General features: G+C 38.3%; 1 protein-coding gene across 4 annotated transcripts; it reads left to right on the plus strand.

Annotated features, from left to right (window-relative positions):
- The first annotated feature begins 3,042 nt into the window (after positions 1-3,042).
- Positions 3,043-25,296, plus strand: cnnm3 (cyclin and CBS domain divalent metal cation transport mediator 3). Of its 4 annotated transcripts, XM_085167603.1 has the most exons (12): positions 3,046-3,849; positions 3,940-4,274; positions 4,849-5,025; positions 5,447-5,604; positions 6,679-6,822; positions 6,898-7,056; positions 10,373-10,542; positions 11,524-11,620; positions 13,370-13,500; positions 15,226-15,352; positions 15,558-15,629; positions 20,783-25,296. In XM_085167603.1, the coding sequence occupies exons 1-11, from the start codon at positions 3,154-3,156 to the stop codon at positions 15,605-15,607; spliced, it is 2,244 nt and encodes a 747-aa protein (XP_085023729.1). In that variant the 5' UTR covers positions 3,046-3,153; the 3' UTR covers positions 15,608-15,629; positions 20,783-25,296. The 4 variants fall into 4 exon arrangements, with proteins under 4 accessions (XP_085023727.1, XP_085023729.1, XP_085023728.1 ...); XM_085167601.1 differs by lacking the exon at positions 15,558-15,629 and having other exon boundaries at positions 3,043-3,849; positions 6,901-7,056; XM_085167602.1 differs by having other exon boundaries at positions 15,558-25,296.
- The last annotated feature ends 38 nt before the right edge of the window (positions 25,297-25,334 follow it).

A 25,334-nucleotide genomic window follows, 5' to 3' on the forward strand; every position in this document is an offset into this window, starting at 1 on the left:
CGTAAGAGACTCAGCAGCAGATTAGAATAACAGTTATACATTTAATAAATTACCAAATGAACGCAAGAAACGAGCAAACCTGTTCCGACAATTTGAGTTTGTGTTCCCTCAGCTGCAGACTGTTTAAATGTTTGAGAGGAAGATTAGATATAAAGCAATCGTCAAACATAGACTCAGTCTGCGTTCACATTTGATATGAGGCCAGGACGGATAATGGCTGTGTCCTGTTTTAAGATCATACATGTAAAATTGTTGTCTGACCTCCGTCGATCCAGTCGCTCAGAGTTAACTGAAGTTAACCTGGATAAATTATAGTTAAGGAGTATCACAGATAACACCCACGTGAGCTGTGTGACTGTTCACTACTACACTGAAATCAGTAGGCTATTACTGAAATACACGTGCTATTTCATAAACTATGATGTAAAGTCCTACTAACATGTTTAGTTTTAAAGGACACCTTCCTGTCTTATTAGCAGTATTAGTTTTCTTCTAACATCCAGAAGTCTGCACCATGTGTTTCATAGTTTGTAACAAACCTTTGACAGTTAAACATAACATGACCGAAAAAGCAAAAAAATAAATAAATGAATAAAAAGAGAGAGAGAGAGAGAGAGAAAAAATCACACAAATTATATGTTAACCTCATTTATTTTTAGTTAAGTAAACTCTAAAAATTCTAACAGATCGCTGGTGCTTAGAAAACCTATTAAAAAACAGATGATATAATATTTCTGTCCAGGTTGCAGTCTGCATTATGAACATGTAGTTGGAAACTCTGCTCCTCTTGGTGGAAAATGCGCCTTCTATATATATATAATGTATAAAAACATTTTAAAAGTCAGTTTAATCTCAAAATTTACTGTTAAATCCAAAACACACCAGATAAAGAAAAGCGAATGGTTCAGTCTAACACATGTGCCAGTGAACCATTAAACGTCTGTAAAACGGTGCAGTTATGAAACGTAACTTTAACCTCAGCCAAACCGATTTGCTCAGTTGTAAATAAAACAGCGAAGTAAACGTGACCGACAGACAAAACCTGAGTGAATTAAGTCCAGCGTTTAACCACTGAGAGCTAAAACTCAGGTGAGGTTTCAAAGCTGTGTGCCGGTGATTGGACATCAGCCGCTGATGAAGTGGGTTCGCCTATAAAGTGCTCTGTTGGGAAACAAGCTCCAGCAGCTCTGCACTCGGGAAAAACTATATTTACTTATCTTGTGCAGAAAAATGTGCTGAGGTTGCGTAATATCGAGCACCGGCTGCCCAGTTAAACTGTGACTATCACCAGGTAACGTGGGCGTGTTTCTTGAATTAGCAGCAGGTGTTAAACAGCTGACAGGTGAGGAGGAGGATGCATGCAGGTAAACTGAGGGCCTGTTGAGCTGATCGCTGGTTTCGTGAGAAAAATGTCAGCTCGTTCTTTATGTTACAGAAGCACAGAGACACAAGACCAGGTGGAAAGAGACGATCGTTCGGTGAAAATGAGAATCTGCGAATGCAACACGTGGAACACGGAGAGTGGAATATGTAAACAAACCGGTTAACGTAGCCCCCTCGGTGCACTCTGCATGCTGACTGTTAGCAGAGCTACTGAAATCTCTGAAAACATCTGAGCACCTTTGCAAACATGTTCTATGTTGACAACCTGACCCGACATGTGAAGATTACAGCGCGACATTCGCAGCTAAAACACTGTTAAAAGTGTAGTTGGTGACAGAAAAAGGGGGTATTTTAAAACTACACCACCAACATTGCTGCCTGTGATTTGAAATGCATTCTGGGATACCTGGCTGCCCCAAGTCTACACAAGCAATCGATTATCTAGGATCGACCTGTTTTGACTTACTTTGCACGGCAACCAATCAAATGTTAGAGAAGCTGCATGGGCAGCGTTAACCCCGCCCCCTGCGTTTGATGGGTGAGGTTGACAGATAAAATCATTTCATGATGAGAGCCAGGCGCCAGGACTGCCAAAATGAAATAAATAAATATATCATTAAATAATTAATTAAATGTGTCAATAATTAATTAAAATGTGAAATACATAAATAATTAATTAAATGTGTCAATAAATAATTAATTAAATGTGTCAATAATTAATTAAAATGTGAAATACATAAATAATTAATTAAATGTGTCAATAATTAATTAATTACATGTGTCATAACTATTAATTTAATTAATTATTTCCCATTTTAATTAATTATTGACACATTTAATTAATTATTTAATGGTGTATTTAATTAATTCATTATGGCAGTCCTGGCGTTCCATAGGTATCATCTGCGAGCTGACTGATTATTATCATTACAGTTAACCCCTCAATGTGACTGTTTTTAATCAAAATAGACAACAGCTCCCTTACTGCGCATGTGCAAAGTCGGACCGTACAAATCGGTCTACCTGATCCGTACCGCGCATGTGCAGGGGTTTTCTTCTTCTTCTGTTCGTTTAATGGCAGTGTACTCCCCAGTGTACGAGGATACCGCCACCTGCTGACTGAGCGAATGAACCCTATTGTAAACTGAATTAGCGTCATTACAAACGTGTGTTAAATTTGATTTAGTGATAGTCGAGTGTGTTTATGCTTGTCTGTGTGGAGAGGATTGTTGGAATAGTGATGATGATGTCCACTATCACTGTCAATTGCCAGTAAACACTTCATCTGGCTGCTGAATCTCCACTGACATATTACAAAGTCTGTATTATTAACTCTGTCATTAGGCACTATTCTTCTTATTTTACGGCGCTGTTGTTCAATCGGGAACGCTCTCTGTTGAGGAGAAAAGCAAAAATTTGTTGCGGAAACGGATTATCCATTGTTTAAATGTCCCGGTAGTCGAACAGAAGGCAGAGCTGTTGAGAAATGCTAAGAGCTAACTGGGCGCTAACCGTATCATTCAAATATATTGAATGTCGCAATGTTGGCAAAGAGAGGAAGTGACGTAAGATTTGCGCATGCGGGGTACCGATCGGGTTTCCGGTACGGATCGACACAGGCCTGTGCGCGCGTGTGTGGAACCGTAATGGCCGCCGTGCAGCTCAGTTGCGCTGTTTGTTTTGCTTCATTGACTCAACCCCCCTGGGGGCGGGGCCGCTGCGGGGCTAAAGTCACGTGATCCAGGCAAAGCCAAACTGACCAATTCCAATATGGTGGCCAGCCTAGCAGGTCTACGGTTCCTGTTGATGGTAGTGTTGTTCTGCGGAATCAGGTACGGTGCCTGCAGCCAGAAAGCTCCGCAGGTTTTGGGGCTGCGACTGGAAGAACCAGTGGATCCGCTGTGCATGAAGGGTCGTATCATTTCAGCACCAAAAGGAGCCACGTTTAAGCTCCGTCTCTTCGGGTTTAATCTGAATGGAAGCTTGCCGTGGGTCGCGTTCGCAGGGGCAGCTGGCGGGGCGGCTGGGGCTGTCGGTGATACACCGGACCCTTGCGAGGAGCAGTCCAACCGCCAGGACTCCAAGTTAAAGGTGACCAATTTAGAACTCGACGATGCGCACAGCGTGCTTCTAACTGTGGAGGTTAGCACCTCTGTGGGGGAAGCTGGCAACGAGCAGACCTACTACCACCTGTGTGTGCGGAGTGGAGAGACATGGACATCTGCGGGCCTGGACAGACTGCGAATAAACACCGACACGGATCTGCCTGCAGACTACATCCCGCCGTGGGGTCTGGCCGTACTGATAGTGCTTGTGCTTATGATCTGCGGATTGCTGAGGACGGTGAACCTGAGCCTTTTGTGGCTGGACCCAGTCGAGCTTTATGTCCTACACAGCTGTGGATCCGAGGAAGAGAAACGAGCCGCCAAACGGCTGGAGCCGATCAGGAGAAGGGGGAACTTCATGGTGAGTTTCTAAAAGCACTTGGGGAAGCCACAGGGAAAGAAAGGTGCAAATGAAGTAGTGTTTTCTAAACGCATGTCTTTTCCACCGCAGGCATGTTCTTTGTTGTTCCTGTGTGCTCTGGGGCACTCTGTCCTCGGTGTGCTCTTGTACCGGGCACTGGGCTCCATCGTCTCTGCTGTGTTCAACAGCGGCTTCCTTATCTTCTTCCTAGCTGAGCTGGCTCCTCACATCTTGTGCTCTGGTTACGGCTTCCAGCTGGCACCTGGTCTGACCTGGCTGGCCCAGGTTTGCATGGTGCTTACCTGCCCCCTGTCTTGCCCTCTGGGCCTGATTCTGGATCTAGGGCTGAGGAGAGACATCAGTACCTGTGGGATAAGGGAGAGGGCCATGGAGATGGTACGGGCAAACGTGAATGATCCTTACAGGTAAATATAGTGGACTTGGGAGAGTATCACAGAGATCTGACATAGAGGTGCGATGAGTATTGACACTTGGTAAAAAAAAACCTTTTATCAAGCAATCTGTTTGTTTGTTTTTTAAGAAAGAAAAACACACATGATGCTTCTGAACATACAGAGTAAACAGAACTAGAAAAAAAAGATACTATAGGACATAACCAACAAAAAGTGTGTTCTGTCGTACTCTACAGTGCATAATTCTTATGGTACATTATGTTAGATTCACTAACATACAGGACATACATTTGACCCCATAGTAGCCTAACACTGTAAAAAAATTTATGCTTGAGCCAGATTAAGTCTCAAGACTCAGTCTGCCATGTGTGTATTGGTCTAACCGTATTAACACCTTAGACTCAGACTCATTTTCAAAAGATTTAAGACTCGACTTGAACTTGGTTCAATAGACTTTTTAGGACTAATCTGCATTAAATTTGTAGGATTTGAGACCTGACTTGAAGTTGGTTCTTAAAGATTGGCCTAGAAGATTTGATAATTGACTTGATTGTTGACTCAGTTGTTTTCTTCATTATGTTTGTAGTGAGTTTGTAAAGGAGGAGTTCAGTCGTGGGACATTGCGCATTAAGACCGTGGAGGACATCTTGACACCTCTGAAAGACTGCTTCATGCTGCCTAGCTCGGCTGTCCTAGACTTCTCCACTATGTCTGAGATCATGCAGAGTGGTTACACCCGTGTGCCCATTTATGAGGAAGAGAGGTGGGATCAGCAACACAACACTCACTTAATAGCTTAACAAAAACACGGCATAAAAACTTGACATGGCAGCATTTACCTCATCTGAACAGAGTATCTGTAGAATTGGCAGCTTTGAATTAGGCTTCTTGGTATAACGTTGAATAAATGTAAATCCTTGGATTCACTCATTTAAAAACGTCTTTTCCTTGAAACCACCATGACAAAAAGACAACCGCACAAGTGTACATTTTCTTATAATCTAGCACATGGAAAATATTCTTAATAATAACCAGAGTATGTGTGTCCAGGCCTTTTATAACTTCAACATTTTTACCAAAGAATGAATATAATGGTAGCCATAAGAGTGCAATGGAAAGGTCTTTGGGAGACATTTCATATTCAAATTCATACCAATCATAAGCCTTTGTTTGATTTCCTTCAGGTCTAACATTGTGGAAATCCTTTATGTGAAAGACTTGGCTCTGGTTGATCCAGAAGACTGCACCCCAATGACGACTATCACCAAGTTCTACAATCACCCTCTGCACTTTGTGTTCAATGATACCAAACTAGATGCCATGTTGGAGGAATTCAAAAAAGGTTGGCTGCTGTTTGATTTGTGGGAATGGTTGGAATCATAGAAAATACAGTTGCCATGCTGCAAGCTTTTCACCTTTTTTATTTACATTTATTTTTATTTTGGAGCTTTCATTTTGCTTATATCCTGAATTATTAAAAGTCTCAAGTCTCATGACGCCTGATACATGCTTTGATCAAATCTTTAAAGTATTAGAGAGAGAAACCCAAAACAGTTAGACAGTCACTTATGAGTTGGCCCCCTTTCAACAACAAGAGACAGATAGAGGCAGAACCAGGCTGACTGCTGTTATCCTGAAGCTAATAAGCCTTGATAGATAAGTATATAATGTCATCCTTTTGAGAAGTGATATAAATAAAGTAAATAAATAAAGCCTGAGTATCCTATATATTTTATATTTTTATTGACCTTTAATAAATGTATACTAAAGTACAATTAATTAGCTGTTGGTAGCTCTTATTGCAAAAGAATATGCTTGTACAGACAATCTTAAAAATAGCAGAGAATGCCAGCTAATCCCACTTCAGATTAGCTGATGATGATGATTCAACTGATTCCGTTTTACACATTTTATTAGTAAATCTCATATAGGGCACTATTTAAGTGGCTTCAGTGTGTCTGTTATGCATCTGTAAACTGCCTTACAACCCATCTCAACCCCAGATCTTGCTTTTTGTACTGTATCTGACTTCATTAATTAAATATTTATCATCATTGACGCATGCCCTGAACTTTAATTTGATTTTTCTATAGAAGGTAAAGAGGTGCCAGAACTGCTATACTGCCAACTATAAATTAGTGCAGGCCTGTCCTGACTAATGTAGTCCAGACAGAATATCACTGGCATGTTGTGAATTTAATAGATGCTTATTTCTGTAATTTCTAAGAAGTTTGTACTGGAAATGACTTAAACAGTAACTTTATCACACTGAATCTAAAGAAAATCACTCCTGTAAGTTATGACTTTGTAGCCCTCCTTCCTGTTATGGCTCCTTTATAATTCAGAGTTACTCTTTTTACTCTAAGTACCTTTTTCCTCACTATAATTTGCCATTTAACCTTTATCCTTTAATCAGGCAACTCTCACATGGCCATCGTCCAGAAGGTGAACAATGAGGGAGAGGGAGATCCTTTCTATGAGGTGCTGGGTTTGGTCACTTTAGAGGATGTCATAGAGGAGATCATCAAGTCGGAGATCCTGGATGAATCTGATGGCTACTGTGAGTGTCTTTTGGAGTATTGGCTTCTTTGCTTCTTGTATTGTTATTTATTGTTATTATTGACTCCCCTTGCAGTAGACAGGAAAGTAAAGCGTCCCCTCACTCCACTGGAGATTCCTCTGGAGCCTCGCAGCACCCATGAGGAGTTTTCTCTTTTCAAGCCTCCTGAAGGAGAACCCAAGATCCGCACTTCACCACAACTCCTGCTAGCCACACACCGCTTCCTGTCCAGAGGTATGTGTTTATCTGTAAATCTTTACTGACCAAAGCTAGCACATGAATAAAATAGTCACAGTTTAACACAGCACATGTAATGATTATGCCACCGACCTGGTCAACCAAGCAGTAACTGGTTAAAGGTGAGTTGAGACCAGTCTCTGACTTTGACATTTTCCCTTACAGGAAATGTGTAAATGTATAATGTGTAAAAATGTGGTTGTATTTAAATGTCAGAACAACAAAGTAAAGTTTTAGGTCAAACATCTCAAAAAAAAGAAAAGGAAAACAACAACAATAATTTTCTGCACAATCTCTTCAGCATGAATCAACATATCAACAACACCAGATTTACTAACAGGGACAAATTCCGCAATTACAAAAATATGCACATGACAGTGAAAGGCTTGCTAATGATATCCTTACTTACTTGGCTACAGCAGTTCATTTTAGTAATAACCAGCATTGTACCATAAGGTTGGAGTATGGTCTAATAACCAAATGACCACTTTGTGTAGGTTGTGCAAAATCTTGTGTTAGGAATTGCTGGACTCTGTGTGTGGATAAATGTGCGTGATGTCCAGATAAACCGCATGGCGTGAGTGGAGTGTAGGATTCATTTGGATAGGCTGTCCTATTACAAAATATTCCACTGTATAAACCTGAAATATCTTTTTGTCTGTAAAAGGCACCAAGTGTATGTTCTCAACAGCAGGTTTAATGTGTCTTTGTCCAAATTTGTTGGCCCAGAGTTCGCTTTCTGCAAACTAGTTTCCTTTTTCCAGAGAGTTAACCCTGGATCATTTATCATGCTTATTGACTCAATGAAGCTAATTTGCTTGTTGCCATATTTCTCTCATACTGTACTATGGAGAATAAAATGTAATAGTTTTACATTTGACTGTTTTCTCAATTTTGTAAGACAAAAACCATGGTTCACATTGGCACTTATTCATATTTAAATTTGAAATGGGCCTCTGCTTTTTATTTACCCAAATACTTGTTAAAATAGGTATCAGTTGATGATGGGGGTTGCCCATTTTTCCCATTTTCCCAAAACATGTTCTCCCTTTAAAGGATTTTGCTTCTCAGATTGTATCAACGCAGAGGTTGGGTTACACCATAGTTACACTACACTAGCTTTTTGACATTACAAAAAACAACAACTTTAAGAAGCTTTGGGGCTCCGACTCTATTATTTAGCAATACGTGCAGTGTCACAGCTGTCTAGAAAGTGGTGCATAGTCAAGTAATGTCTAACTAATTTTAGAAAGTTTAATGCAGTGACCCCGCCAATATAAACTGTATTGACAAAAGCATTCACTCGTCTGCCTTCACACCATTATCAACTGTGTGACATCCCATTCTAAGCCAGAGGGTTTAAAATGATGTGGGCTCAGCCTTTGCAGCTATAACAGCTTCAAATCCTCAGTCTTCATGTCAGATTCAGCAAGGTTTGTAAACATTTTTGAAGAGGTTTTGATTAGTGTTGACATGTTACCATTTGATTTGTCCACTGCACATCTGTGATCCTCAAAGGATCTGGTAATTGTGGCAGCTATTTGAGTATAGTCAACTTATCATCATGGCACCCGCTGTGCTCTTTTCCTGGTGCAGCCTGTCTGCTTAAAAGTTTGATGTGTTGTGCATTCAGACATGCTCTTCTGCATACCTTTGTTGCAGTGAGTGCTTATTTGAGTTACTGTTGTTTTATTATTAACTTGAGGTAGTCTGGCCATTTTGCTCTGTCATCAACATGGTCTTATCACCCAAAAAAACCCTTCCATCTGGATATTTCTTGTTTTCGAACAATTCTCTGTAAACCTTAGAGGTGATTGTGAGAGAAAAAACACAGTATAGCTGCAGTTTCTGAAATATCCAGCCCAGCCTATTTGGCACCAACAACTATTCAAAGTCACTTAATTTAGTTTTCTTCTCGATTCGGATGCTCTGTTTTTACTGTACAAGTCATCTTGATCATGTGAACATGCTTAAATGTGTTGAGTTGGTGCAATGTAAAAAGCTGACTAGACATTTGTGTTTAAGTAGCTGAACAGGTGTACCTAATAAAATGTTCAGCCAGTGTACTTAAAGATTCTAGAGGAAACCTTCCAGACTACTTATTTCAGTTATTCAAATAGTGTCATTTCAAACCACTTTAGATTGTAAGGTCAAGACTACAGTATTATTGAGCAAACCCCAACAATCATAGACTATTCCCTGTAAGCAGCTCCTTGAGTCGATGGGAAGGAAGAACTCCCTTTAAACATGAAGCTACGCTGCATATGAGTCATGACTACATTTAAGTCATAACCCTTCCTCATATTATTATTGCCTTGGTAAGCACAGCAAAAATTATTAGAGTGACCCTAATAACTAATAGTAGATTAATTAGTTCTCACCTTTATCTTTCCTCTGTCTGAAAACAGGCTTGTATATCATGACTCAACTCTGAACCTAAGGTCCAGTATTGATGTCTTTGGCAAAAGCTACTGAAGCATTCAAAGAATTGAGCCTCGACTGGTCACAGCTAGTAACACTACTTCATTGTTGTGTAAAGCACTTTGAGTGCTCAGAGTAGAAAAGCGCTATATAAGAACCAGTCCATTTACAGCCAATATTCAACAAATTTCATTGCGTCCAGCGGTAGAGAAAAGTGTTCAGATCATATACTTAAGTAAAAGTACAAACACCATACAGAAAAAAGTACTTGGGGTAAAAGCTCTGGGGCCCCTTTAAGGAAGTGTCCACCTGACAAGTCATTTCAAATTATCCATTGACTTTCTAGGGGAGGTGCGGTTGCAGTCACTGTAGGTCCCATGATGTGAAAGAATAGAATCTATTGTTAACCCAAAATATGACATGGTTAAAACGATATTTCCATCTATTAATAAACATTACGTGGAAGGCACAAGGAAGAAATCACACACTTCCTTGTAAATGCTGCCTCATCATAGGACCGATTCATAATCAACAACAAATATGACACATTTTGAGTCAGTCCAGTATAACAGAGAGGAGCTGAGGTGGATATGGGTTGCAAAGTTTGCAGATAGCCTGCCTAAAGCTGCAGGATAACTTTAAAGGAATACCTGTCATTAGGTTTACCATCTAAATCCATAGAAGGTGAGGCATGACTTTAAAATCAAGTGATTTGTCCTAGCTTGACTTTGTGGCGTGCTTGATTTGGTAAAACAGAAAAAACTGTAAACTGCAAAATGGTAAAGGTAGAAGGAAAAAGGAAATTGTCAAGTGCCTTAAACTTGTGTAAATGCATTTCATTATTGTCCAGACAATGAGTTCACTTGTCCAATTTGACCTTTGGCCTCTTTAGAAGTGGAACACTTCAGCCCAGCACGTGTATCTGAGAAGGTCCTGTTCCACCTGCTCCGTCACCCCAGTGTCAACCAGGAAGTGCACTTTGACCCTAACAACCGTCTGAGCCCAGCACACTATCTTTACACCCGCAACCACCCAGTGGACTATTTCATCCTTCTGCTGCAGGTATTTGCTCATATACCCACACTTTTAAAAACTTTTAGCAAAACCAAATTTTGTCTGACAGGAACAAATATATACTTGAAAGTTTCTACCACAGAAGATTCAACTTCAAAGTTAAACTGGTAGCTTAAGTCAGTCTGTAAAGTGAATTCAAAGAATAGCTTAATATCTTTATTTATTTGCTTTCTTGCTTGAAGTAGAGAGAAGATTGACACCAGTTTTACATATGTACATCTATTGCCCTGTACTAAATGTGAGGATTCAGTATAACAGTTTCAAACTGGGGAACCAAGAGATCGTTTCCATATTTTACCAAAATACTTTTTATAATATCATGCATATTTTTCTTGTTTCCTTTGGATATAATTATTATTACCTTTTAGAACATTTTAGACCATGTTTGTCATTTTATATATATATATATATATAAATTCCCCACTCGCCCCTGTGGGCGGTCAATCCTTCAAGCTCGGGTCCTCTACCAGAGGCCTGGGAGCTTGAGGGTCCAGCGCAGTATCTTAGCTGTTCCTAGGACTGCGCTGTTCTGGACAGAGATCTCCGCTGTTGTTCCCGGGATCTGCTGGAGCCACTCGCCTAGCTTGGGAGTCACTGCACCTAGTGCTCCGATTACCACTGGGACCACCGTAACCTTCACCCTCCACATGTTCTCGAGCTCTTTTGTGTGTGTGTATGTATGTATGTATGTATGTATGTATGTATGTATGTATGTATGATCATACATACATCAAAAACACACTTAATAGTAAAAGTACAAATTTAAGACAGTAAAATACAGTCTAGCCTGACCTAACCTGAAAATCACTGACAGTGGAAAACATTATCCAGAAATAAGGATATAGGTAACACAAGCAAAGCAGTATAAGTTGCAAGGACATTCTTGTGAGTTTATTGTATACGTTTTCTCTTGTTTCCAAAAACAATATTCATTCATTGTGTGCATGTTTCTTGTTTGCTCCTTGTCAGGGCCGTGTAGAAGTGGAGATTGGCAAAGAGGGGCTGAAATTTGAAAATGGAGCATTTACGTACTATGGCGTGTCTGCTTTGACGCTGCCATCTTCAGGTGAGTTTACAAAACACAGAATTGCTTCACAATGCAGGGACAATTCACCCGAAGACTAATCATACAGATTTCTGGGCATTTAAATGCATCATCATGTTTGTTAAGATTGTGTATACTTCATGAATTAAAATTAAAAGCCATATTTAAAAAGTTAAGATTACAGTGTGTAGCCACTTATTGAATAGATTGTTTTAACACTCATAACAAAACCATTTACAAATTTTATTAAAATGTTTTAAGTAAGATAAACAGGGCAATTTCACAGCATTCCTGTAGAATACTAAAACAATATTACATATACAGTAATGTACTTTACATTATATTAATGCATTTCAAAGCGCGTGTGCGTGTGTGTCACTCCGAATGGCCTGGAAAATTGTGTATTAAGCACTGAGAATCCCGATAATTATTTAGAGATATTGTATTCAAGAGTTTCATTTCACCACTAGACTTCCAGCTGTAAGTAAGAATATGTGTCTTATTATTTTCATTATTTTTCTTAGTAAATAAAATCCACGAATCATCTTCACAATTTTAAAAGCCTGAAGTGACATCTTTCATGTCACATTTTTGTCTGACCCCTAAAACATTTTACATCCTACAGAAAATACTGCAAATAAAATCACACTGAGCTGCTGGAGCAGTTAAATGTTGTTTTTGCATACATAGTAGACAACAGATATTAATAAATCACGTTAGGGCTAGGTTTGTATGCTAAGTCATAAAAAATAAGAAAACAAATTGAGCAGGATAAATTAAAATCAGCCAAAATGTCCTGTTTTACATGCATGGATATTTTTTTTCGTAAAGTTTTAAAGAAATTCTTGGAGTTTATATTTAATGCCTGGATTTTAACCCCAAAGCCTTCATTTTCATATCAGCATAAAAGACTTCATGCATATAATGCTCATTTTAGGTATTCCCTTTAGGTTTGGCCACATAGTATTATAATTATAACAATTTTTCTGTTTAATCTAGACCTTATTGCTCATTTTAAATGATTAATATTTTTGTTTGATAAATGACCAAAATAATTGCCTAATTTTAAATAAAAAATATGGGAAGAGATTTTGAGCAGGAGTGACTCAAAGCATTAATGGAGCCCATGGGTAACATTTACAGTATTGGTAGCATGTTAGTTAAATCCTAGTTGAAGACATTAGAAATAGCAATTTAAAGGCACCTAACAAAAATTATGTGAACTACAGTTTAAAGCTAAACTAGTTGGCTTTAAGTGGGACCAAATTTTGTTACCTTTTTATTATTTACCTCTCATTTTATTTATACCAAGATTAAAACCTTAACTGTGATTTAAGTACATTAAAATTACATTATTTAATGGTCACTAAACCATGTAAACTTCCAATCATAAGCTACATTTTCAAGTTAGCAGTTTTCTCTTAATTCTCTCCATAGCAAGGTTTGAAGAAATTAGATTTAAACTTTATCATATATACTTACATATTAGTTAATTGATAAGATTTTTTACACATTCTTCATAATAAGTATAATTCTTGTTCCAAGGGTTTGTCAGTCGCTTCAGGCACACCTCAAAATTTTATCTTCAAACCAGTTAAGCATACAATAAGCTAAAAGTATTTCTTAAAAGTATGATTTCTACTAAATCATAATGCTGTGTTTCAGTGTGTTTTCATAACAATGAGTTGGTGACAATAAGAAGACAAAAGAGCTCAAATTTGCAATGCTCCAGATAATGTGCAGACTGTGTGTATGATTGTGCAATTTCAGTGCACCAGTCTCCGGTGTCAACTCAGCGTCACTCTCCCAGGGATCCTTTTGAGTCAGCAGAAGCCACAAGCCCGTCCAGCTATTGCCCTGACTACACCGTCCGAGCTCTCACGGACCTCCAGCTCATACGAGTTTGTATATGTGTCTTTTCTCTTGGATAGTATTCATCCATAACAAAGCATTAAAAAGTTTTAATTTAATCTGTATTGGTTAGTAAAGCGTATCATAGACAACAAATTGATAATACAGTTACAGAAATATAAAGAATATAACAGTTTAACAGAGCCTACAATAATACAGAGAAAACCCCAACAATCAGATAATCCCGATGAGCAAGCTTTTGGTGACAGTGGGAATCCAGCCCTAACTAAGTCATGCATTTATTACTTCTATGCTCAACAGTGTTGGGCAAGTTACTTTGAAAAAGTAATTAATTATAGTTACTAGTTACTTCTTCAAAAAAGTAACCGAGTTAGTAACTGAGTTACAAGATTCTAAAAGTAATTAATTACTTGAAAAGTAACTATTGCGTTACTTTAAAAAAAATGTTTAACCCACTGGGGTCCAGGGTATAATTGGCCATTTTTAACTACTTTAGATTTCCCCTCTACATTTCACCTTTAAAAACTATTTACTTGCCTTGTTTAGTATTATCCTTTTTAGCACAACCTCATTTTGATATACTGTATTAACACAATTGATCTAAAATTAGACAAAAAACATAAAATCCGAATAGAAAAAGTTATGTTTTACTGTAACAACCACAAACATGTTTATTCAATCATATTTCATAACTTTAAATGCAATTATAAATTGTCCATTTTAAAATCATATGCAAAAGTTTTGCAAACAACAAAGTTATTTGCAGCCATTTACCTTTTACCCCCTTTTTTAATAACCATTTCAAACTATTTACAGAACAATCAGGTGTTCTGCATTCAATAAGATCCACTCCAAAAAAATAATTTCTATCCGCTATAAAGGAGAACATCACTGCCTGATACCTGCAGGTCTGACAGCAGCAGGTGTATCACTCCTGTTTCTACCTGGAGACAGCAGTCACCTCATTGTTCTGACACACAACACAATACTATCCACAACACCTAACTAGACAAGACAACACATTAACTACAGACTCCAAATATGCTGAACGTCACAAATCTCTCACATCTCAAAACTCGCTCTCTCTCTTTTGCTGAGAGTGCTTGCTAGCGCTGTCCTTAGACATTAAACGTGACAAAACTATTGAGGAAAAAACGCCACAAATTTGTTTATCATGACTCTGGTTTTACGTGGTCTACCAACACAATTTAAAAACTGGTATATATCACCTTGTTGGTTTGTCATCGTGAGGTGGTCATGTGATTGGCTTACCACGACTACTTTATTCTTCTTCAGTCAAACAGCAGCACTCAAGCGATTGTTTTGCCCCCTTAGCTACAGGTGTTGTGCCAAAAAGTGATTGTTGGGCAGAAAGTGATTGCCATCCGTGCAGGTGCTTAAAGCTGTAGTGCCCAGATTACTTACAGCTACTTCCGTGCAACTGATAAAAGATGCGGTAAACTGAAGACAGCATCTGTTTGTTGAAAAATAGTAACGCGACCGCACCGCATTTTCTTGTTAGTAACGGTAACCGCGTTGTAACGATAGAAATGGTAATTAGTTAGATTACTCGCTACTGAAAAAAGTAACGCCGTTAGTAACTCGGTTACTTGTAATGCCGTTATTCCCCTAGCTGATGCTTGACTACTGTAATTCATGATTATGAGGTTGTCCTAAAAACTCCCTAAAAACCTTTCGTTTTATCCAAAACCCTGCAGCGACATTACTAACTTGTGTGTACGTGTGTTTTGCAGGTGACACGTCTACAGTATCTCAACGCTCTCATGGCGTCACGCGCTGGCCAGAGTCCAGATCCACCTGAGATCAAGATTTTGCCGAACAGTCAGACCAAGCTGCTTAATGACAGAAACACCACGCAAGGTAGCTTTGTTCAAAATGATGTCTGACTTGCCGGGTGTGCTGCCCCATCTACTACAAAGCTTTGTTTTCCAGATGCCTTTTGTAAACGTTTATAGGAATGTGCATTCCTTTTTGCCTTCAGCTGAACTAAATTAATTTTTTCTCTTTCTCTTTCTTTTCCCTCCTTGCGCGCCTCCATGTGTTCTCTCTGCTCTGGCCTGTCCAGAGTTCCCTGTAAACTTTTCATTCTTTGATACCATTGAGAACTACTGTTAACACTTTTGTTTTGTTGCATGAGGTAAATGAAATGCAGCCTGTCACTGACTGTGTCCATTTCTGGTTTCTGGAACCATCTCACTTCTCCCAGTTTTACTGTAGTTAGCTGAGTCTCTTTGAATCTGCATGGCTGTTCTACTGAATTGATGCCCTTCACAAAGCTAATGACAGGAATCTGGGTGTATATAAAAACATAGGTGACAAATGGTGATGAATTGTGTCCTCTGGCATCCAAAATGTAGGTCTACACCTTACAATAGAGAGAACTTAGGTGAAAACTGTTTGTTTTAACCTGATATATTTCCCAATAATGTGCCTTTATGGATAATGCCCACTGTGTCCTCTCAGTTCAATTAACTTCAATTCAATTTTATTTTATACTTTCAGTTCACAATGTCTGAATGTACGTGAGTACTGTCAGGTAATGACTGTGATGTTAGAGAGCTTCAGTAATTCAGCAGTACACTATGAGCAAAGCACTCAGTCATGGTGGGGAGGAACAGTATCCTTTTTAATAGGAAAAGACATGTAAGAACCAGGTTCTCCAGGTCAGTTAGGTTCTATGTAAGCGATTTGTTCATTCAACTGCTCAGTTATCAGTCCTGCCTAGGTGTTAAAGTGGAGCTTTCTAATTTGGACAAACATGAAAGGCACGAGTTCTAGCACAGTACCATGTGGAACTCCACAACTGGTTAATGTGTGGAAGGAACACACCTTGTTTACATGAACAAATTGGATGAGATAAATATAACTCAAACTGCCACAGTGAACCATCTTCATTGTACAGATTCCAGAAAAAGAAGAATCACTCAGAACGGATTATACTGACATCAAAAGCACCCTGCAGCTGCAGATTGCTGTTTCAAATCACAGCTCTAGAAATGGGGAATATATAAGAGTTAAATAAAGCAAAATTATTCTTTGAGAATAATATTAAATCCCTCCCCCCAAAAAGGCTTATAATATTTTCAAAAAAAGGTTAAAAGGTGAAATATATGTTAGACTGTAAATTTGAAACTGCATAAAATAAAATAAAAAAAGAACTAAAAAGATCAATATTATGTGATAAATTAACAGCTCTAACCTCATGTCAATCCCATATTGTGTTTCAGAGATTTCTCTCCTAATTGAGCATGTTAGCCAGCTAGCATTTGGATGTACCCTTTGTGCCTTGGTGTGGAATAAAAACTCTCTGGAGCCTCCAATATGATCTCTGTCCAACATGAGAGGAACTTGTAGATCTGTCCAGAAACAGTACTGTGCAAATATTTCAGGCAGGTGTGAAAAAATGCTGTAAACAAAGAATTTAGAAAATTCTACACAAATAGGGATGCAGCTGCTTCAGGATAGCAATTCAATGCACCTTCAAAACAGCAGGTACACTATGTACACTTGCACACAGTTTTTGAAGGAACTCGGCTAGTAGCTTGTTCCAAACATCTTGGAGAACTAACCACATATCTTCTCTGGATGTCTGTTTGTATGTATGTTTGGGGTCGTTGTCCTGCTGCAGAATAAATTTGGGGCCAATTATATGCCTACCTGATGGTATTGCATGGATAAGTATCTGACTGTGTTTTTCAGAACTAAGAACACCATTAATCCTTACCAAATGTCTAACTCCATTTGCAGAAATGCAGCCCTAAACCTTCAACCAACCTCCATGATGCTTCACTGTTGCGTGCAGACTAGAGATGGACCGATCCGATATTACGTATCGGTATCGGTCCGATACTGACCCAAATGACTGGATCGGATATTGGCGAGAAATAAAAAATGTAATCCGATCCATTAAATATCAAAAAAGCACCTCGCAAAACTTGCTACACAGCGTAACTCGGCTCATAACCGTAGCACGTCGCAGCAGTGTGCATCACGTGATAGAGCGGCTGTGTGTATTTGTAGCCTAGCTAGCAAACCAGCATTTCATCTCCGAGGAAGTTTTCCCAGAGAGAAGTAAAGCAAGTGTGTAAGTTCATCTCTGAATGTTTGTAAAGCTTATGGAGCAACTGCCTCTCTCTCTCTCTCTCTCTCTCTCTCTCCTGCTGCTACTTCAATCGTGGAACTGCTTAATGATCAGCTGATCGGCTTTTCTGTCGCGAGTCCGTCTCTCTTAGTTTTTGGCCCACTTCTCACCAGAAAGAGGAAACCAGCGGCTGAACAACAGCAGCACTATTAAGCTTGATAAGCTGTTGTTAGAATTTATTTAATATTACTTTGTACACCAGGATCCTTTTCTACGTAGCTGACGGCTGGTAACTGTGCAGGGGCGGATCTAGCAAAGTTTAGCCAGGGGGGCCGATAGGGCATGAACAGGGAAAAGGGGGCACAAAGACATACTTTTCTTTCTTATTCTCATTTAAAATGTCTAGCTTTTAAGAAATAATTATCTGACTCTTACACCCAAAGTTTTAATCTGATGTAAAATATATAGAAGTCCATTACTGTATATAGTAACTGTTAAGTCTTATATACCCTAGTAAGCTAGTACTTTTTCCTTTGGGAAGATACCATCTGTGCAATTCTGTTGAAGAAAGATGTTGAATCTATTTAATTATTCTTGAAAAATAATTTATTTTTGTGCATTTTCCCCCTGCATCAAATTAAATTTGATTACATTGATTAAGCATCATGAGGTGGAGGGTGGTTCCCTTTTTTTTTTTTTGCTGGGAGTTTGCAACCCTATTAGTTAGGTTGTTTAATATTTCTGCTAAGTACTCTTTAAAATACCAGAATAGGGAGGATGGAGCAGGTTTAAGGTAGTTTGATCAGTGTTGCTGAACTATGAAATATTTTGGGCGCAGTGTATTTTTTACATACAGGTATAACAGAATAGCTTTAGTGTTGTTATTTATTTAAACTTGAGTATGAACTTATACAAAATGCAGCAAGATATTAAAAAAAACGTTTTATTGATTAAAAAACACACTATATCGGATTCATATCGGTATCGGCAGATATCCAAATTTATGATATTGGTATCGGTATCGGACATAAAAAAGTGGTATCGTGCCATCTCTAGTGCAGACAATAATTATTGTACCACTCTCCAGCCCTTTGACGAACAAGCTGCCTTCTGCTACAGCCAAATATTTAAAATTTTGACTCATGGGTCAAAAGTCTAGAGCATGTGCTGCCATTTTTCTGCACCCCATTTCCTATGTTTCTGTGCATAATTGAGTCGCTTGGCCTTGCAGCCAAAAAGCCATACCTCCAACTTGGAAACAACTCTTCCATGAAGACCACTTCTGGCCGGACCTGGGTGGGTGTGCCTGGGTCCCACTGGTTTATGTCAGTTCTGAGCTGAAAGCACAGTTGAACATCTTCCAATTTCGAAGAGTAATAAGCTTGATGTGTCTTTCATCTGCTGCACTGTTTCCTTGGCCAACTACTGAGTCTACGATCCTCAACGTTGCCCGTTTCTTTGTGCTTCTTCAAAAGAGCTTGAACAGCACACCTTGAAACCCCAGTCTGCTTTGAAATCTTTGTCTGGGAGAAACCTTGCTGGTGCAGTATAACTACCTTGTGTCTTGTGGCTGTGCTCAATATTGCCATGACATGAAACGGTCTTTCACAACCTCACCTTGGTAGCAGAGATTGGCTGTTCCATATAATAATTGCTGATGGTTTGAAGGCAAAAGGTGGTAACACCAGATATTGATTTGATTTAGATTTTTATTTTGTTCTCTCACTTTTTATTTTGTAAATTGATAAAAATAAACAATCATTATTCATATTTCTGAAAGCATTCTTTACAGCATTTTTTCACACCTGGCTAAAACTTTTGCAGAGTACTGTATTTTTCTTTTAAACAGTCATGGTTCTGACTTCTCTGTCAGCCATGTAAAAACAAATTAAAAACAAAACAAAACACATGGGCAGTAAATGAAACTGAGGTGCCCTGATATATCTAATGACATGGCCACGTTGATTGGCATTACTGATGTCGTTGGCTGATATATTTAATGTATTATCACATCAGTTTTGTGATGGCTTAAGAAGTCTGTGTACTCCTGGCACAAGGATGGAAAAATAATCACCTGGAAAAACAAAAAAAATATCATTAGCAGCTATTGATCATTGGTATTGCTATTGTAAAATTGGTATCTAACGCACAGTTGCTGGAGACTACAGCATGACCAAAATTATTTTTGCAACCTTGTGTAATCAACTAGAAGTTTCATTGCTTTTGAAATGGTTGCTTTAACAATGGGGACCAGGTGTGTAGCCACTCGCAGTCAGTTACCATCTTCAGAGCGACTTTGGTGGCCCAAAATGGTGATAAAGCAACAACAGAGACTCGACAACTCGACCTTGTAAACTTGATAACAGATTGTTGGGCAACAATTTCAAATCTTTTACCATCATACATACACAGAATTAACTCATTACATTTATAGTCTGGTCACAATCTCATAGATCTTAAACTGAAGTTCAAAACCTTCTGCACAAATAGGGATGCAGCTGCTGCAGGACAGCCATTTAATGCAGTTACCTGGTAACCACTGATTTGCTTATTGCTTCATTTGTTTTTGGTTTCCATCCTGTTTTTGCTCCAGTGTGACTGAGTCATCCGTGAAACCATGACCACAGTCATTTAAAGTTTTTATTAGAAAGGAGGCAAAACATAACAACGGGAGAAAATGTGTTAGTCTGTTATTAGCAGAAATTAATTTCAAACTTAACGGAGACCCGTCATATGCCTATTGGAGGACTTGTTACATCACCATAAGTGTATTAAAAAAGACAAAAGATGGCACTAAAGTGATGACAAAGTCTGTGTTCCTGAGAAAAGCTGTACTTGAAAATATTTTTGAGTTGCATGTCATCATTTTGGCCCATGATATATCTCCAAAATGAATACAGCATACAGAAATATAGCAAACTATTGTTAGTTATTTTATGTAAAATATAATACAGAGGGAAAGCGTGAGTGTATTTATAGACAAAGAACAACTCTTTCCTAATCACTGGCTTTTCTTCATCAATCGTGCTATCTTTCATGTCTTGAGGCAGACTATTGTTTCATATTTTTTCCCCCTGCCATCATCTTTTAATCCCCTCTTCATATTACTGTAACACCCTACCCACCCCCACCTTAAACCCCCTGAGTGGGTTTACATAAGTGTGATGATGTGACCCCTTACTCATCCTAGCTCTCCTGTCATTGGTCAGATTCCACAGGTGGCACCAGAGCCCAGAAGAGCTCCACAGAAGATGAGGCTCACGGGTAGTGCAGTTTCTGTCAGCCTGTTGTTTGGGGGTGGGGGGGGGAAGCCCTCCTCCGACCAAGTAGAGATTTTTATATTATTGTTTGTAATTATTGATAAATCATCTATGGCTGGAACCTAGTTATTGGACAAGACTGGAGTGGAAGTGCTTTTTGTCTTTTATGTACATCTACTGTTCACACTGTTCATTTCCACCCACATTCCTTTATGTGCTTACTATTGGAATTATTATTTTATGCAATTTTTAATAACTTTGGACTATGTGTGTGCATGTTTATGTATATACAAATAAAAATGTGGTGTAGCAGGAAAAAGTACATGGATCCTTTGGAATGACCTTGTTTCTATTTGGATTCATTATAAAGTGTCATCTGATCATCTTCTTTGCCGGAAGCGCAATGTGCTTCAATCAGCAATACAAAACTATATGTGTCTGAAAGAAGAGCTTCCTGTAGCTGCAGGTCAAACTTGCACTGAATTATGGAAAACTCTTTCCCTGCATTTTTTGGTTGTTGTTGTTGTTGTTGTTATTTTAAAAACTGGGCTGATACAAAATGCAAATATCTCCAAAGGGTTCCATTGCTGTTTCTTGCCACTGAGTATACATTTTAATCTGGTGGTGCCTTACTTCCAGATTGAGCCTTCTGTACTAAACTTGTTTTGCCATTCCTTACTTTTGCCTGTCTGATGCCAAAGGTGTGTGTGTGTGTGTGTGTGTCTGTGTCTGTCTCTTTATTGATATGTCGGTCCCTTTGAGACATTAAAAACACTCGATAGTGGGTTCTAAGCAGATTTGCACCTTACATTTGTGCACTGTGGAAGATGTTAAACTATTTGGCGAGATGCGAGGTACGTCCGAATTTTTCAATTCATTTAACTCTGTGTGTGTGTTTCATCTTTGATCTTTCAGTCGCTGATGGATGGTTTTCTAGGGTGTGGTTCTACTACCATAGACCTTGGATCTGTAGCAAAGGTTTCTTGAAGCTTGACTGATTTTTCACAAATTCGAATTTGAATTTGTGAAAAATCAAATAATGTTTTGTCAGGGTAGAAAACATGGCTAACACAGCACCGGCCTTTTGAAAGAATTCTAGAAACATTTTGTTGAGTATAGAGGTTAACAGTGTAGACCTGTAGAGCTCAGGTGCTGTTGATTGTTACTATATACATAGAAGTGACTGACCTTTCTGCTAGTTTATCCTGTTGTTCTCTTTTTACCCCAAACTGGCAAGTCAAATTGAAACATGCCTTACTGTGAGACAAAATACAGTGTGGTTTCTCCAAAACAAAGAATATAAGGACAGAACATTGAACTATAATTCAATATGAAACTTAGGATGAAAAGATGCAAAAGGATTTCCAAATTGATGTCACAAGCTGATAAACTGATATTTGTCATATCTTTTATTACTTCACATCACACATTCACCATAATCACTCTGACATGATGGAATGGAGATTTGATAGTCTAAGAGGGAATTTTATTTGGCACTCCACACAATTAGACATCTTACAGTGTTACTGTTTAAAGGGACCTTAACACAAGACTAAACACCTGTTAGTATTAATAATGTTTGAGACCTTTATAGAAATCAGTGCTCTCTAATCTTGATGTCGACAGCCTTTCCGCTGTGATTGGTTATTATGCCTTCAGGCATGTGTGATTGAGTATGTGCAATAAATTCAAAGAAAAGGACTATAGAAATTCAACCAATATAGAGGTCCTTGCATGACGTCTAGCAAAAGGCCAACAGCACACCTAACAGGTTTGTTTTTTTTTTTTTTTTTTTTTCCGACAAATCCTGATTGGTCGAAGAATTAGCTTTTACAGAAAGACTGCCACTACAGACTTTACCATAAAGGGGAGGAAATCCAGAAAGTATCAAAGCTCAAAAAATACTAATGAGATGCATAGACATTTATATTAACAAATTATATATATCCAAATGTAGACAATTTTGAGGGGTTTTTTAGGTTGTTATTTTTTCCCACTCAGTCTCCAAACAAAACTCCAGACTCGTGGTTTGTACTTGTACTTTGACTTTTGATACTTTGTATTTCTGCTCTAAACTTTAGGTTGCAGCTTTTTAAGTCTCACCTACTTAGCTGCTAATACCAGGCCAAGGAGGTGAGACTATGTTGTTATCTATTGCATCTCTGCAGGCTTAATTCAGAAACATTGAGTACTGAAAGAGCTAGAGATTTTTGTTGAATTCTTTTTAAAGATTGGTGTAACTTATGTGACCATACAATGCCTTTAGATAAACAAAAACATCCATCATGTCTGAAAGGACCTATGGAAACACCAGTTGGAACAATAGACCGTATAGAAGATATGGAATTGAGACAGCTCACATTACTACCTTGTCAATCACACTAACATTTTGACTCTAATGGAGACCGTAATTTCTTTTTATAGGACTTGAAACCATAAAAGGAGACCATAAAGTCATCAGGAAAAGCAAGATTTAATATAAAGTTATGCAATCAGATCTGTGACACAGAAATGGGACATGTTTCTATTGTTGCTGTTCCTAGTGTTCCTTAACTAAGTTCTAATTTACACGCTGTGATGCTTCTACGAGTAGGTCTGCTTTTCACAAGTCATGTAAACAGAGAGCATACAGTAAGCAGCACAGCACAGAGCACTGTGGTTAAGTAGAGGGTCTGCTCCCTGCACTGTTCCCAGTGTGTCGTCTAATCCCTGCAACTGGAAATCAGATTGGCACTGAAAGGCTGAATGTGGTGAAATGTTGTTTCTAATATTGTTTAACTGCAGTTGCCCTGTAGTTAAACAAGATTAGATTGAACAAATCCCAAGCATTTGTTTGTGCTTCAGAAGCACCTTAAATAACCTTATTTCCCACCTCTTTGAATTATGCTGGCATTCCTGTGTGTGTGTGTGTGTGTGTGTGTGTGTGTGTCTCTCCATATGAATTCAACACAGTATGTCACCTGTAGACCATGAAAAACATCCAGTCTGCACTGTAGTATTCATTATCCAGTATGCTGACAGTACATTTGACATACATTTGAAATGTCTGTCAGTCATTGTTGCATGTGTGTAAACATGTGAGAAAGGTCAGAAGTGGCTTCTAAATAATCCCTGTGTTGATGATAAAATATTAGTGATAACAAGGAAGGACAGGAAGAGTCAGTCTTATAATGGAAAGCTTTCACTGCATAATTAATTAAATAGAACTCGATGAAACAAAGCAGTGGGATATAAAACAACATGTTATTCTTCATTGTAGGACCTATTATCTCATTCATAGAGGAATTTAACTCAAAGGGAGCAAATACAGTTTTGTGAGGTGATGGAAAGTGAATTGGCAATGGCCAAACTGATGAGGTGAATTGTCAGAAAATCAAAATGAATCAGTGAAAGCACAAACGGGTACAGGTTCATCTTAGGTTTATATGACAATCACAGTTGAGATCAAAGAGTTCCAAAAAGGCCCAGCAATCTTTAGTTTGGGAATGGCTACTACATTGTATAAGGTAGATTTTAAAATCTAAATCTAACCCTTAAAGGATAATTCTAGTTAATTTCAACCTAGCTTACATCCCAGTAATTTGGCTCAATGGCTCATGCTAACTTTACCTTGTCAACTCCATTGTAGAGGTGGCAATGTGAGAAGTTGCACAAGAATAATTACACAAGAAGTCATCAAAGTTGTTTCTTTACATTGTGTTGATGACTATAACTGATTTTTAGAAACTGTTTTAAATTACAGACATTTAAATTATTTTAAATGTCTCCTTTCAATTTTTCAGATGCACAGGTGCCAACTTAACCTGAGAATTCATGGCCCATTAAGCCATTTCAATAGGAAACACACCATGTTAATCATTACATAATCAACCTGGTGTATTTCCCACACTGGTGTGCAGGGTTGCTTAGGAGTCTACTCTGTATCAGCTGTGATACAGTGTGTTTCTTTGTGTTTCAGATCCATGTATGTTAGATTCAGTCTGTGCACATGTATGTGCTATTATTCAAGTGTATTGCCATATTCCAGCAGAATCCCAAATTCCCTGATAATGGGATTGTGAGTAAATATTTTTTTCAGCAGTTTGCTCATATTTTGTTCTAAAAAAGTTGATTTCTATCAAAAGATTGAATGTAAAAAGATAATCCTGATTTTGTGCAACTTGGGCAGTTTGCTGATGTTAAGAATAATGTATTACTGAATGACTACTTGGAGTATAAATCTAGGAAATATTTTATAGGTAATAAGTCTTAGTTTCCAGGTACAATACTGTTACCAGACGAGTTATTGAGAATTAAATAGTTCTCTCGCTCGCTCGCTCTCAGTTACATTTGTATAGAACTTCTAAAGTTATTTTTGATGGTTTGTTTTTTCTGGAATGCTGCCAGTATTGGGTATATTGGGACTCCATTGAATTTAACACTTTCAGTAATTTCTTAAGAAATAAAGTCAATTCTGTTCTGAACATGTTAATTTTGATTGCTTTTTCTTTTCATACACAGC

Source organism: Neolamprologus multifasciatus, chromosome 7 (genome assembly GCF_963576455.1).
Source record: "Neolamprologus multifasciatus chromosome 7, fNeoMul1.2, whole genome shotgun sequence".
Lineage (NCBI taxonomy): Eukaryota > Metazoa > Chordata > Actinopteri > Cichliformes > Cichlidae > Neolamprologus > Neolamprologus multifasciatus.

What these genes read in the sequence shown, in the direction of transcription:
- cnnm3 (XM_085167600.1), top strand. Translation starts at nt 3,154, where the DNA reads ATGGTGGCCAGCCTAGCAGGTCTACGGTTCCTGTTGATGGTAGTGTTG. An exon ending in ACACCGCTTCCTGTCCAGAG is followed by an intron (nt 7,057 to 10,372) that starts GTATGTGTTTAT and finishes TGGCCTCTTTAG; the next exon opens with AAGTGGAACACTTCAGCCCA. An exon ending in ATTTCATCCTTCTGCTGCAG is followed by an intron (nt 10,543 to 11,523) that starts GTATTTGCTCAT and finishes GCTCCTTGTCAG; the next exon opens with GGCCGTGTAGAAGTGGAGAT.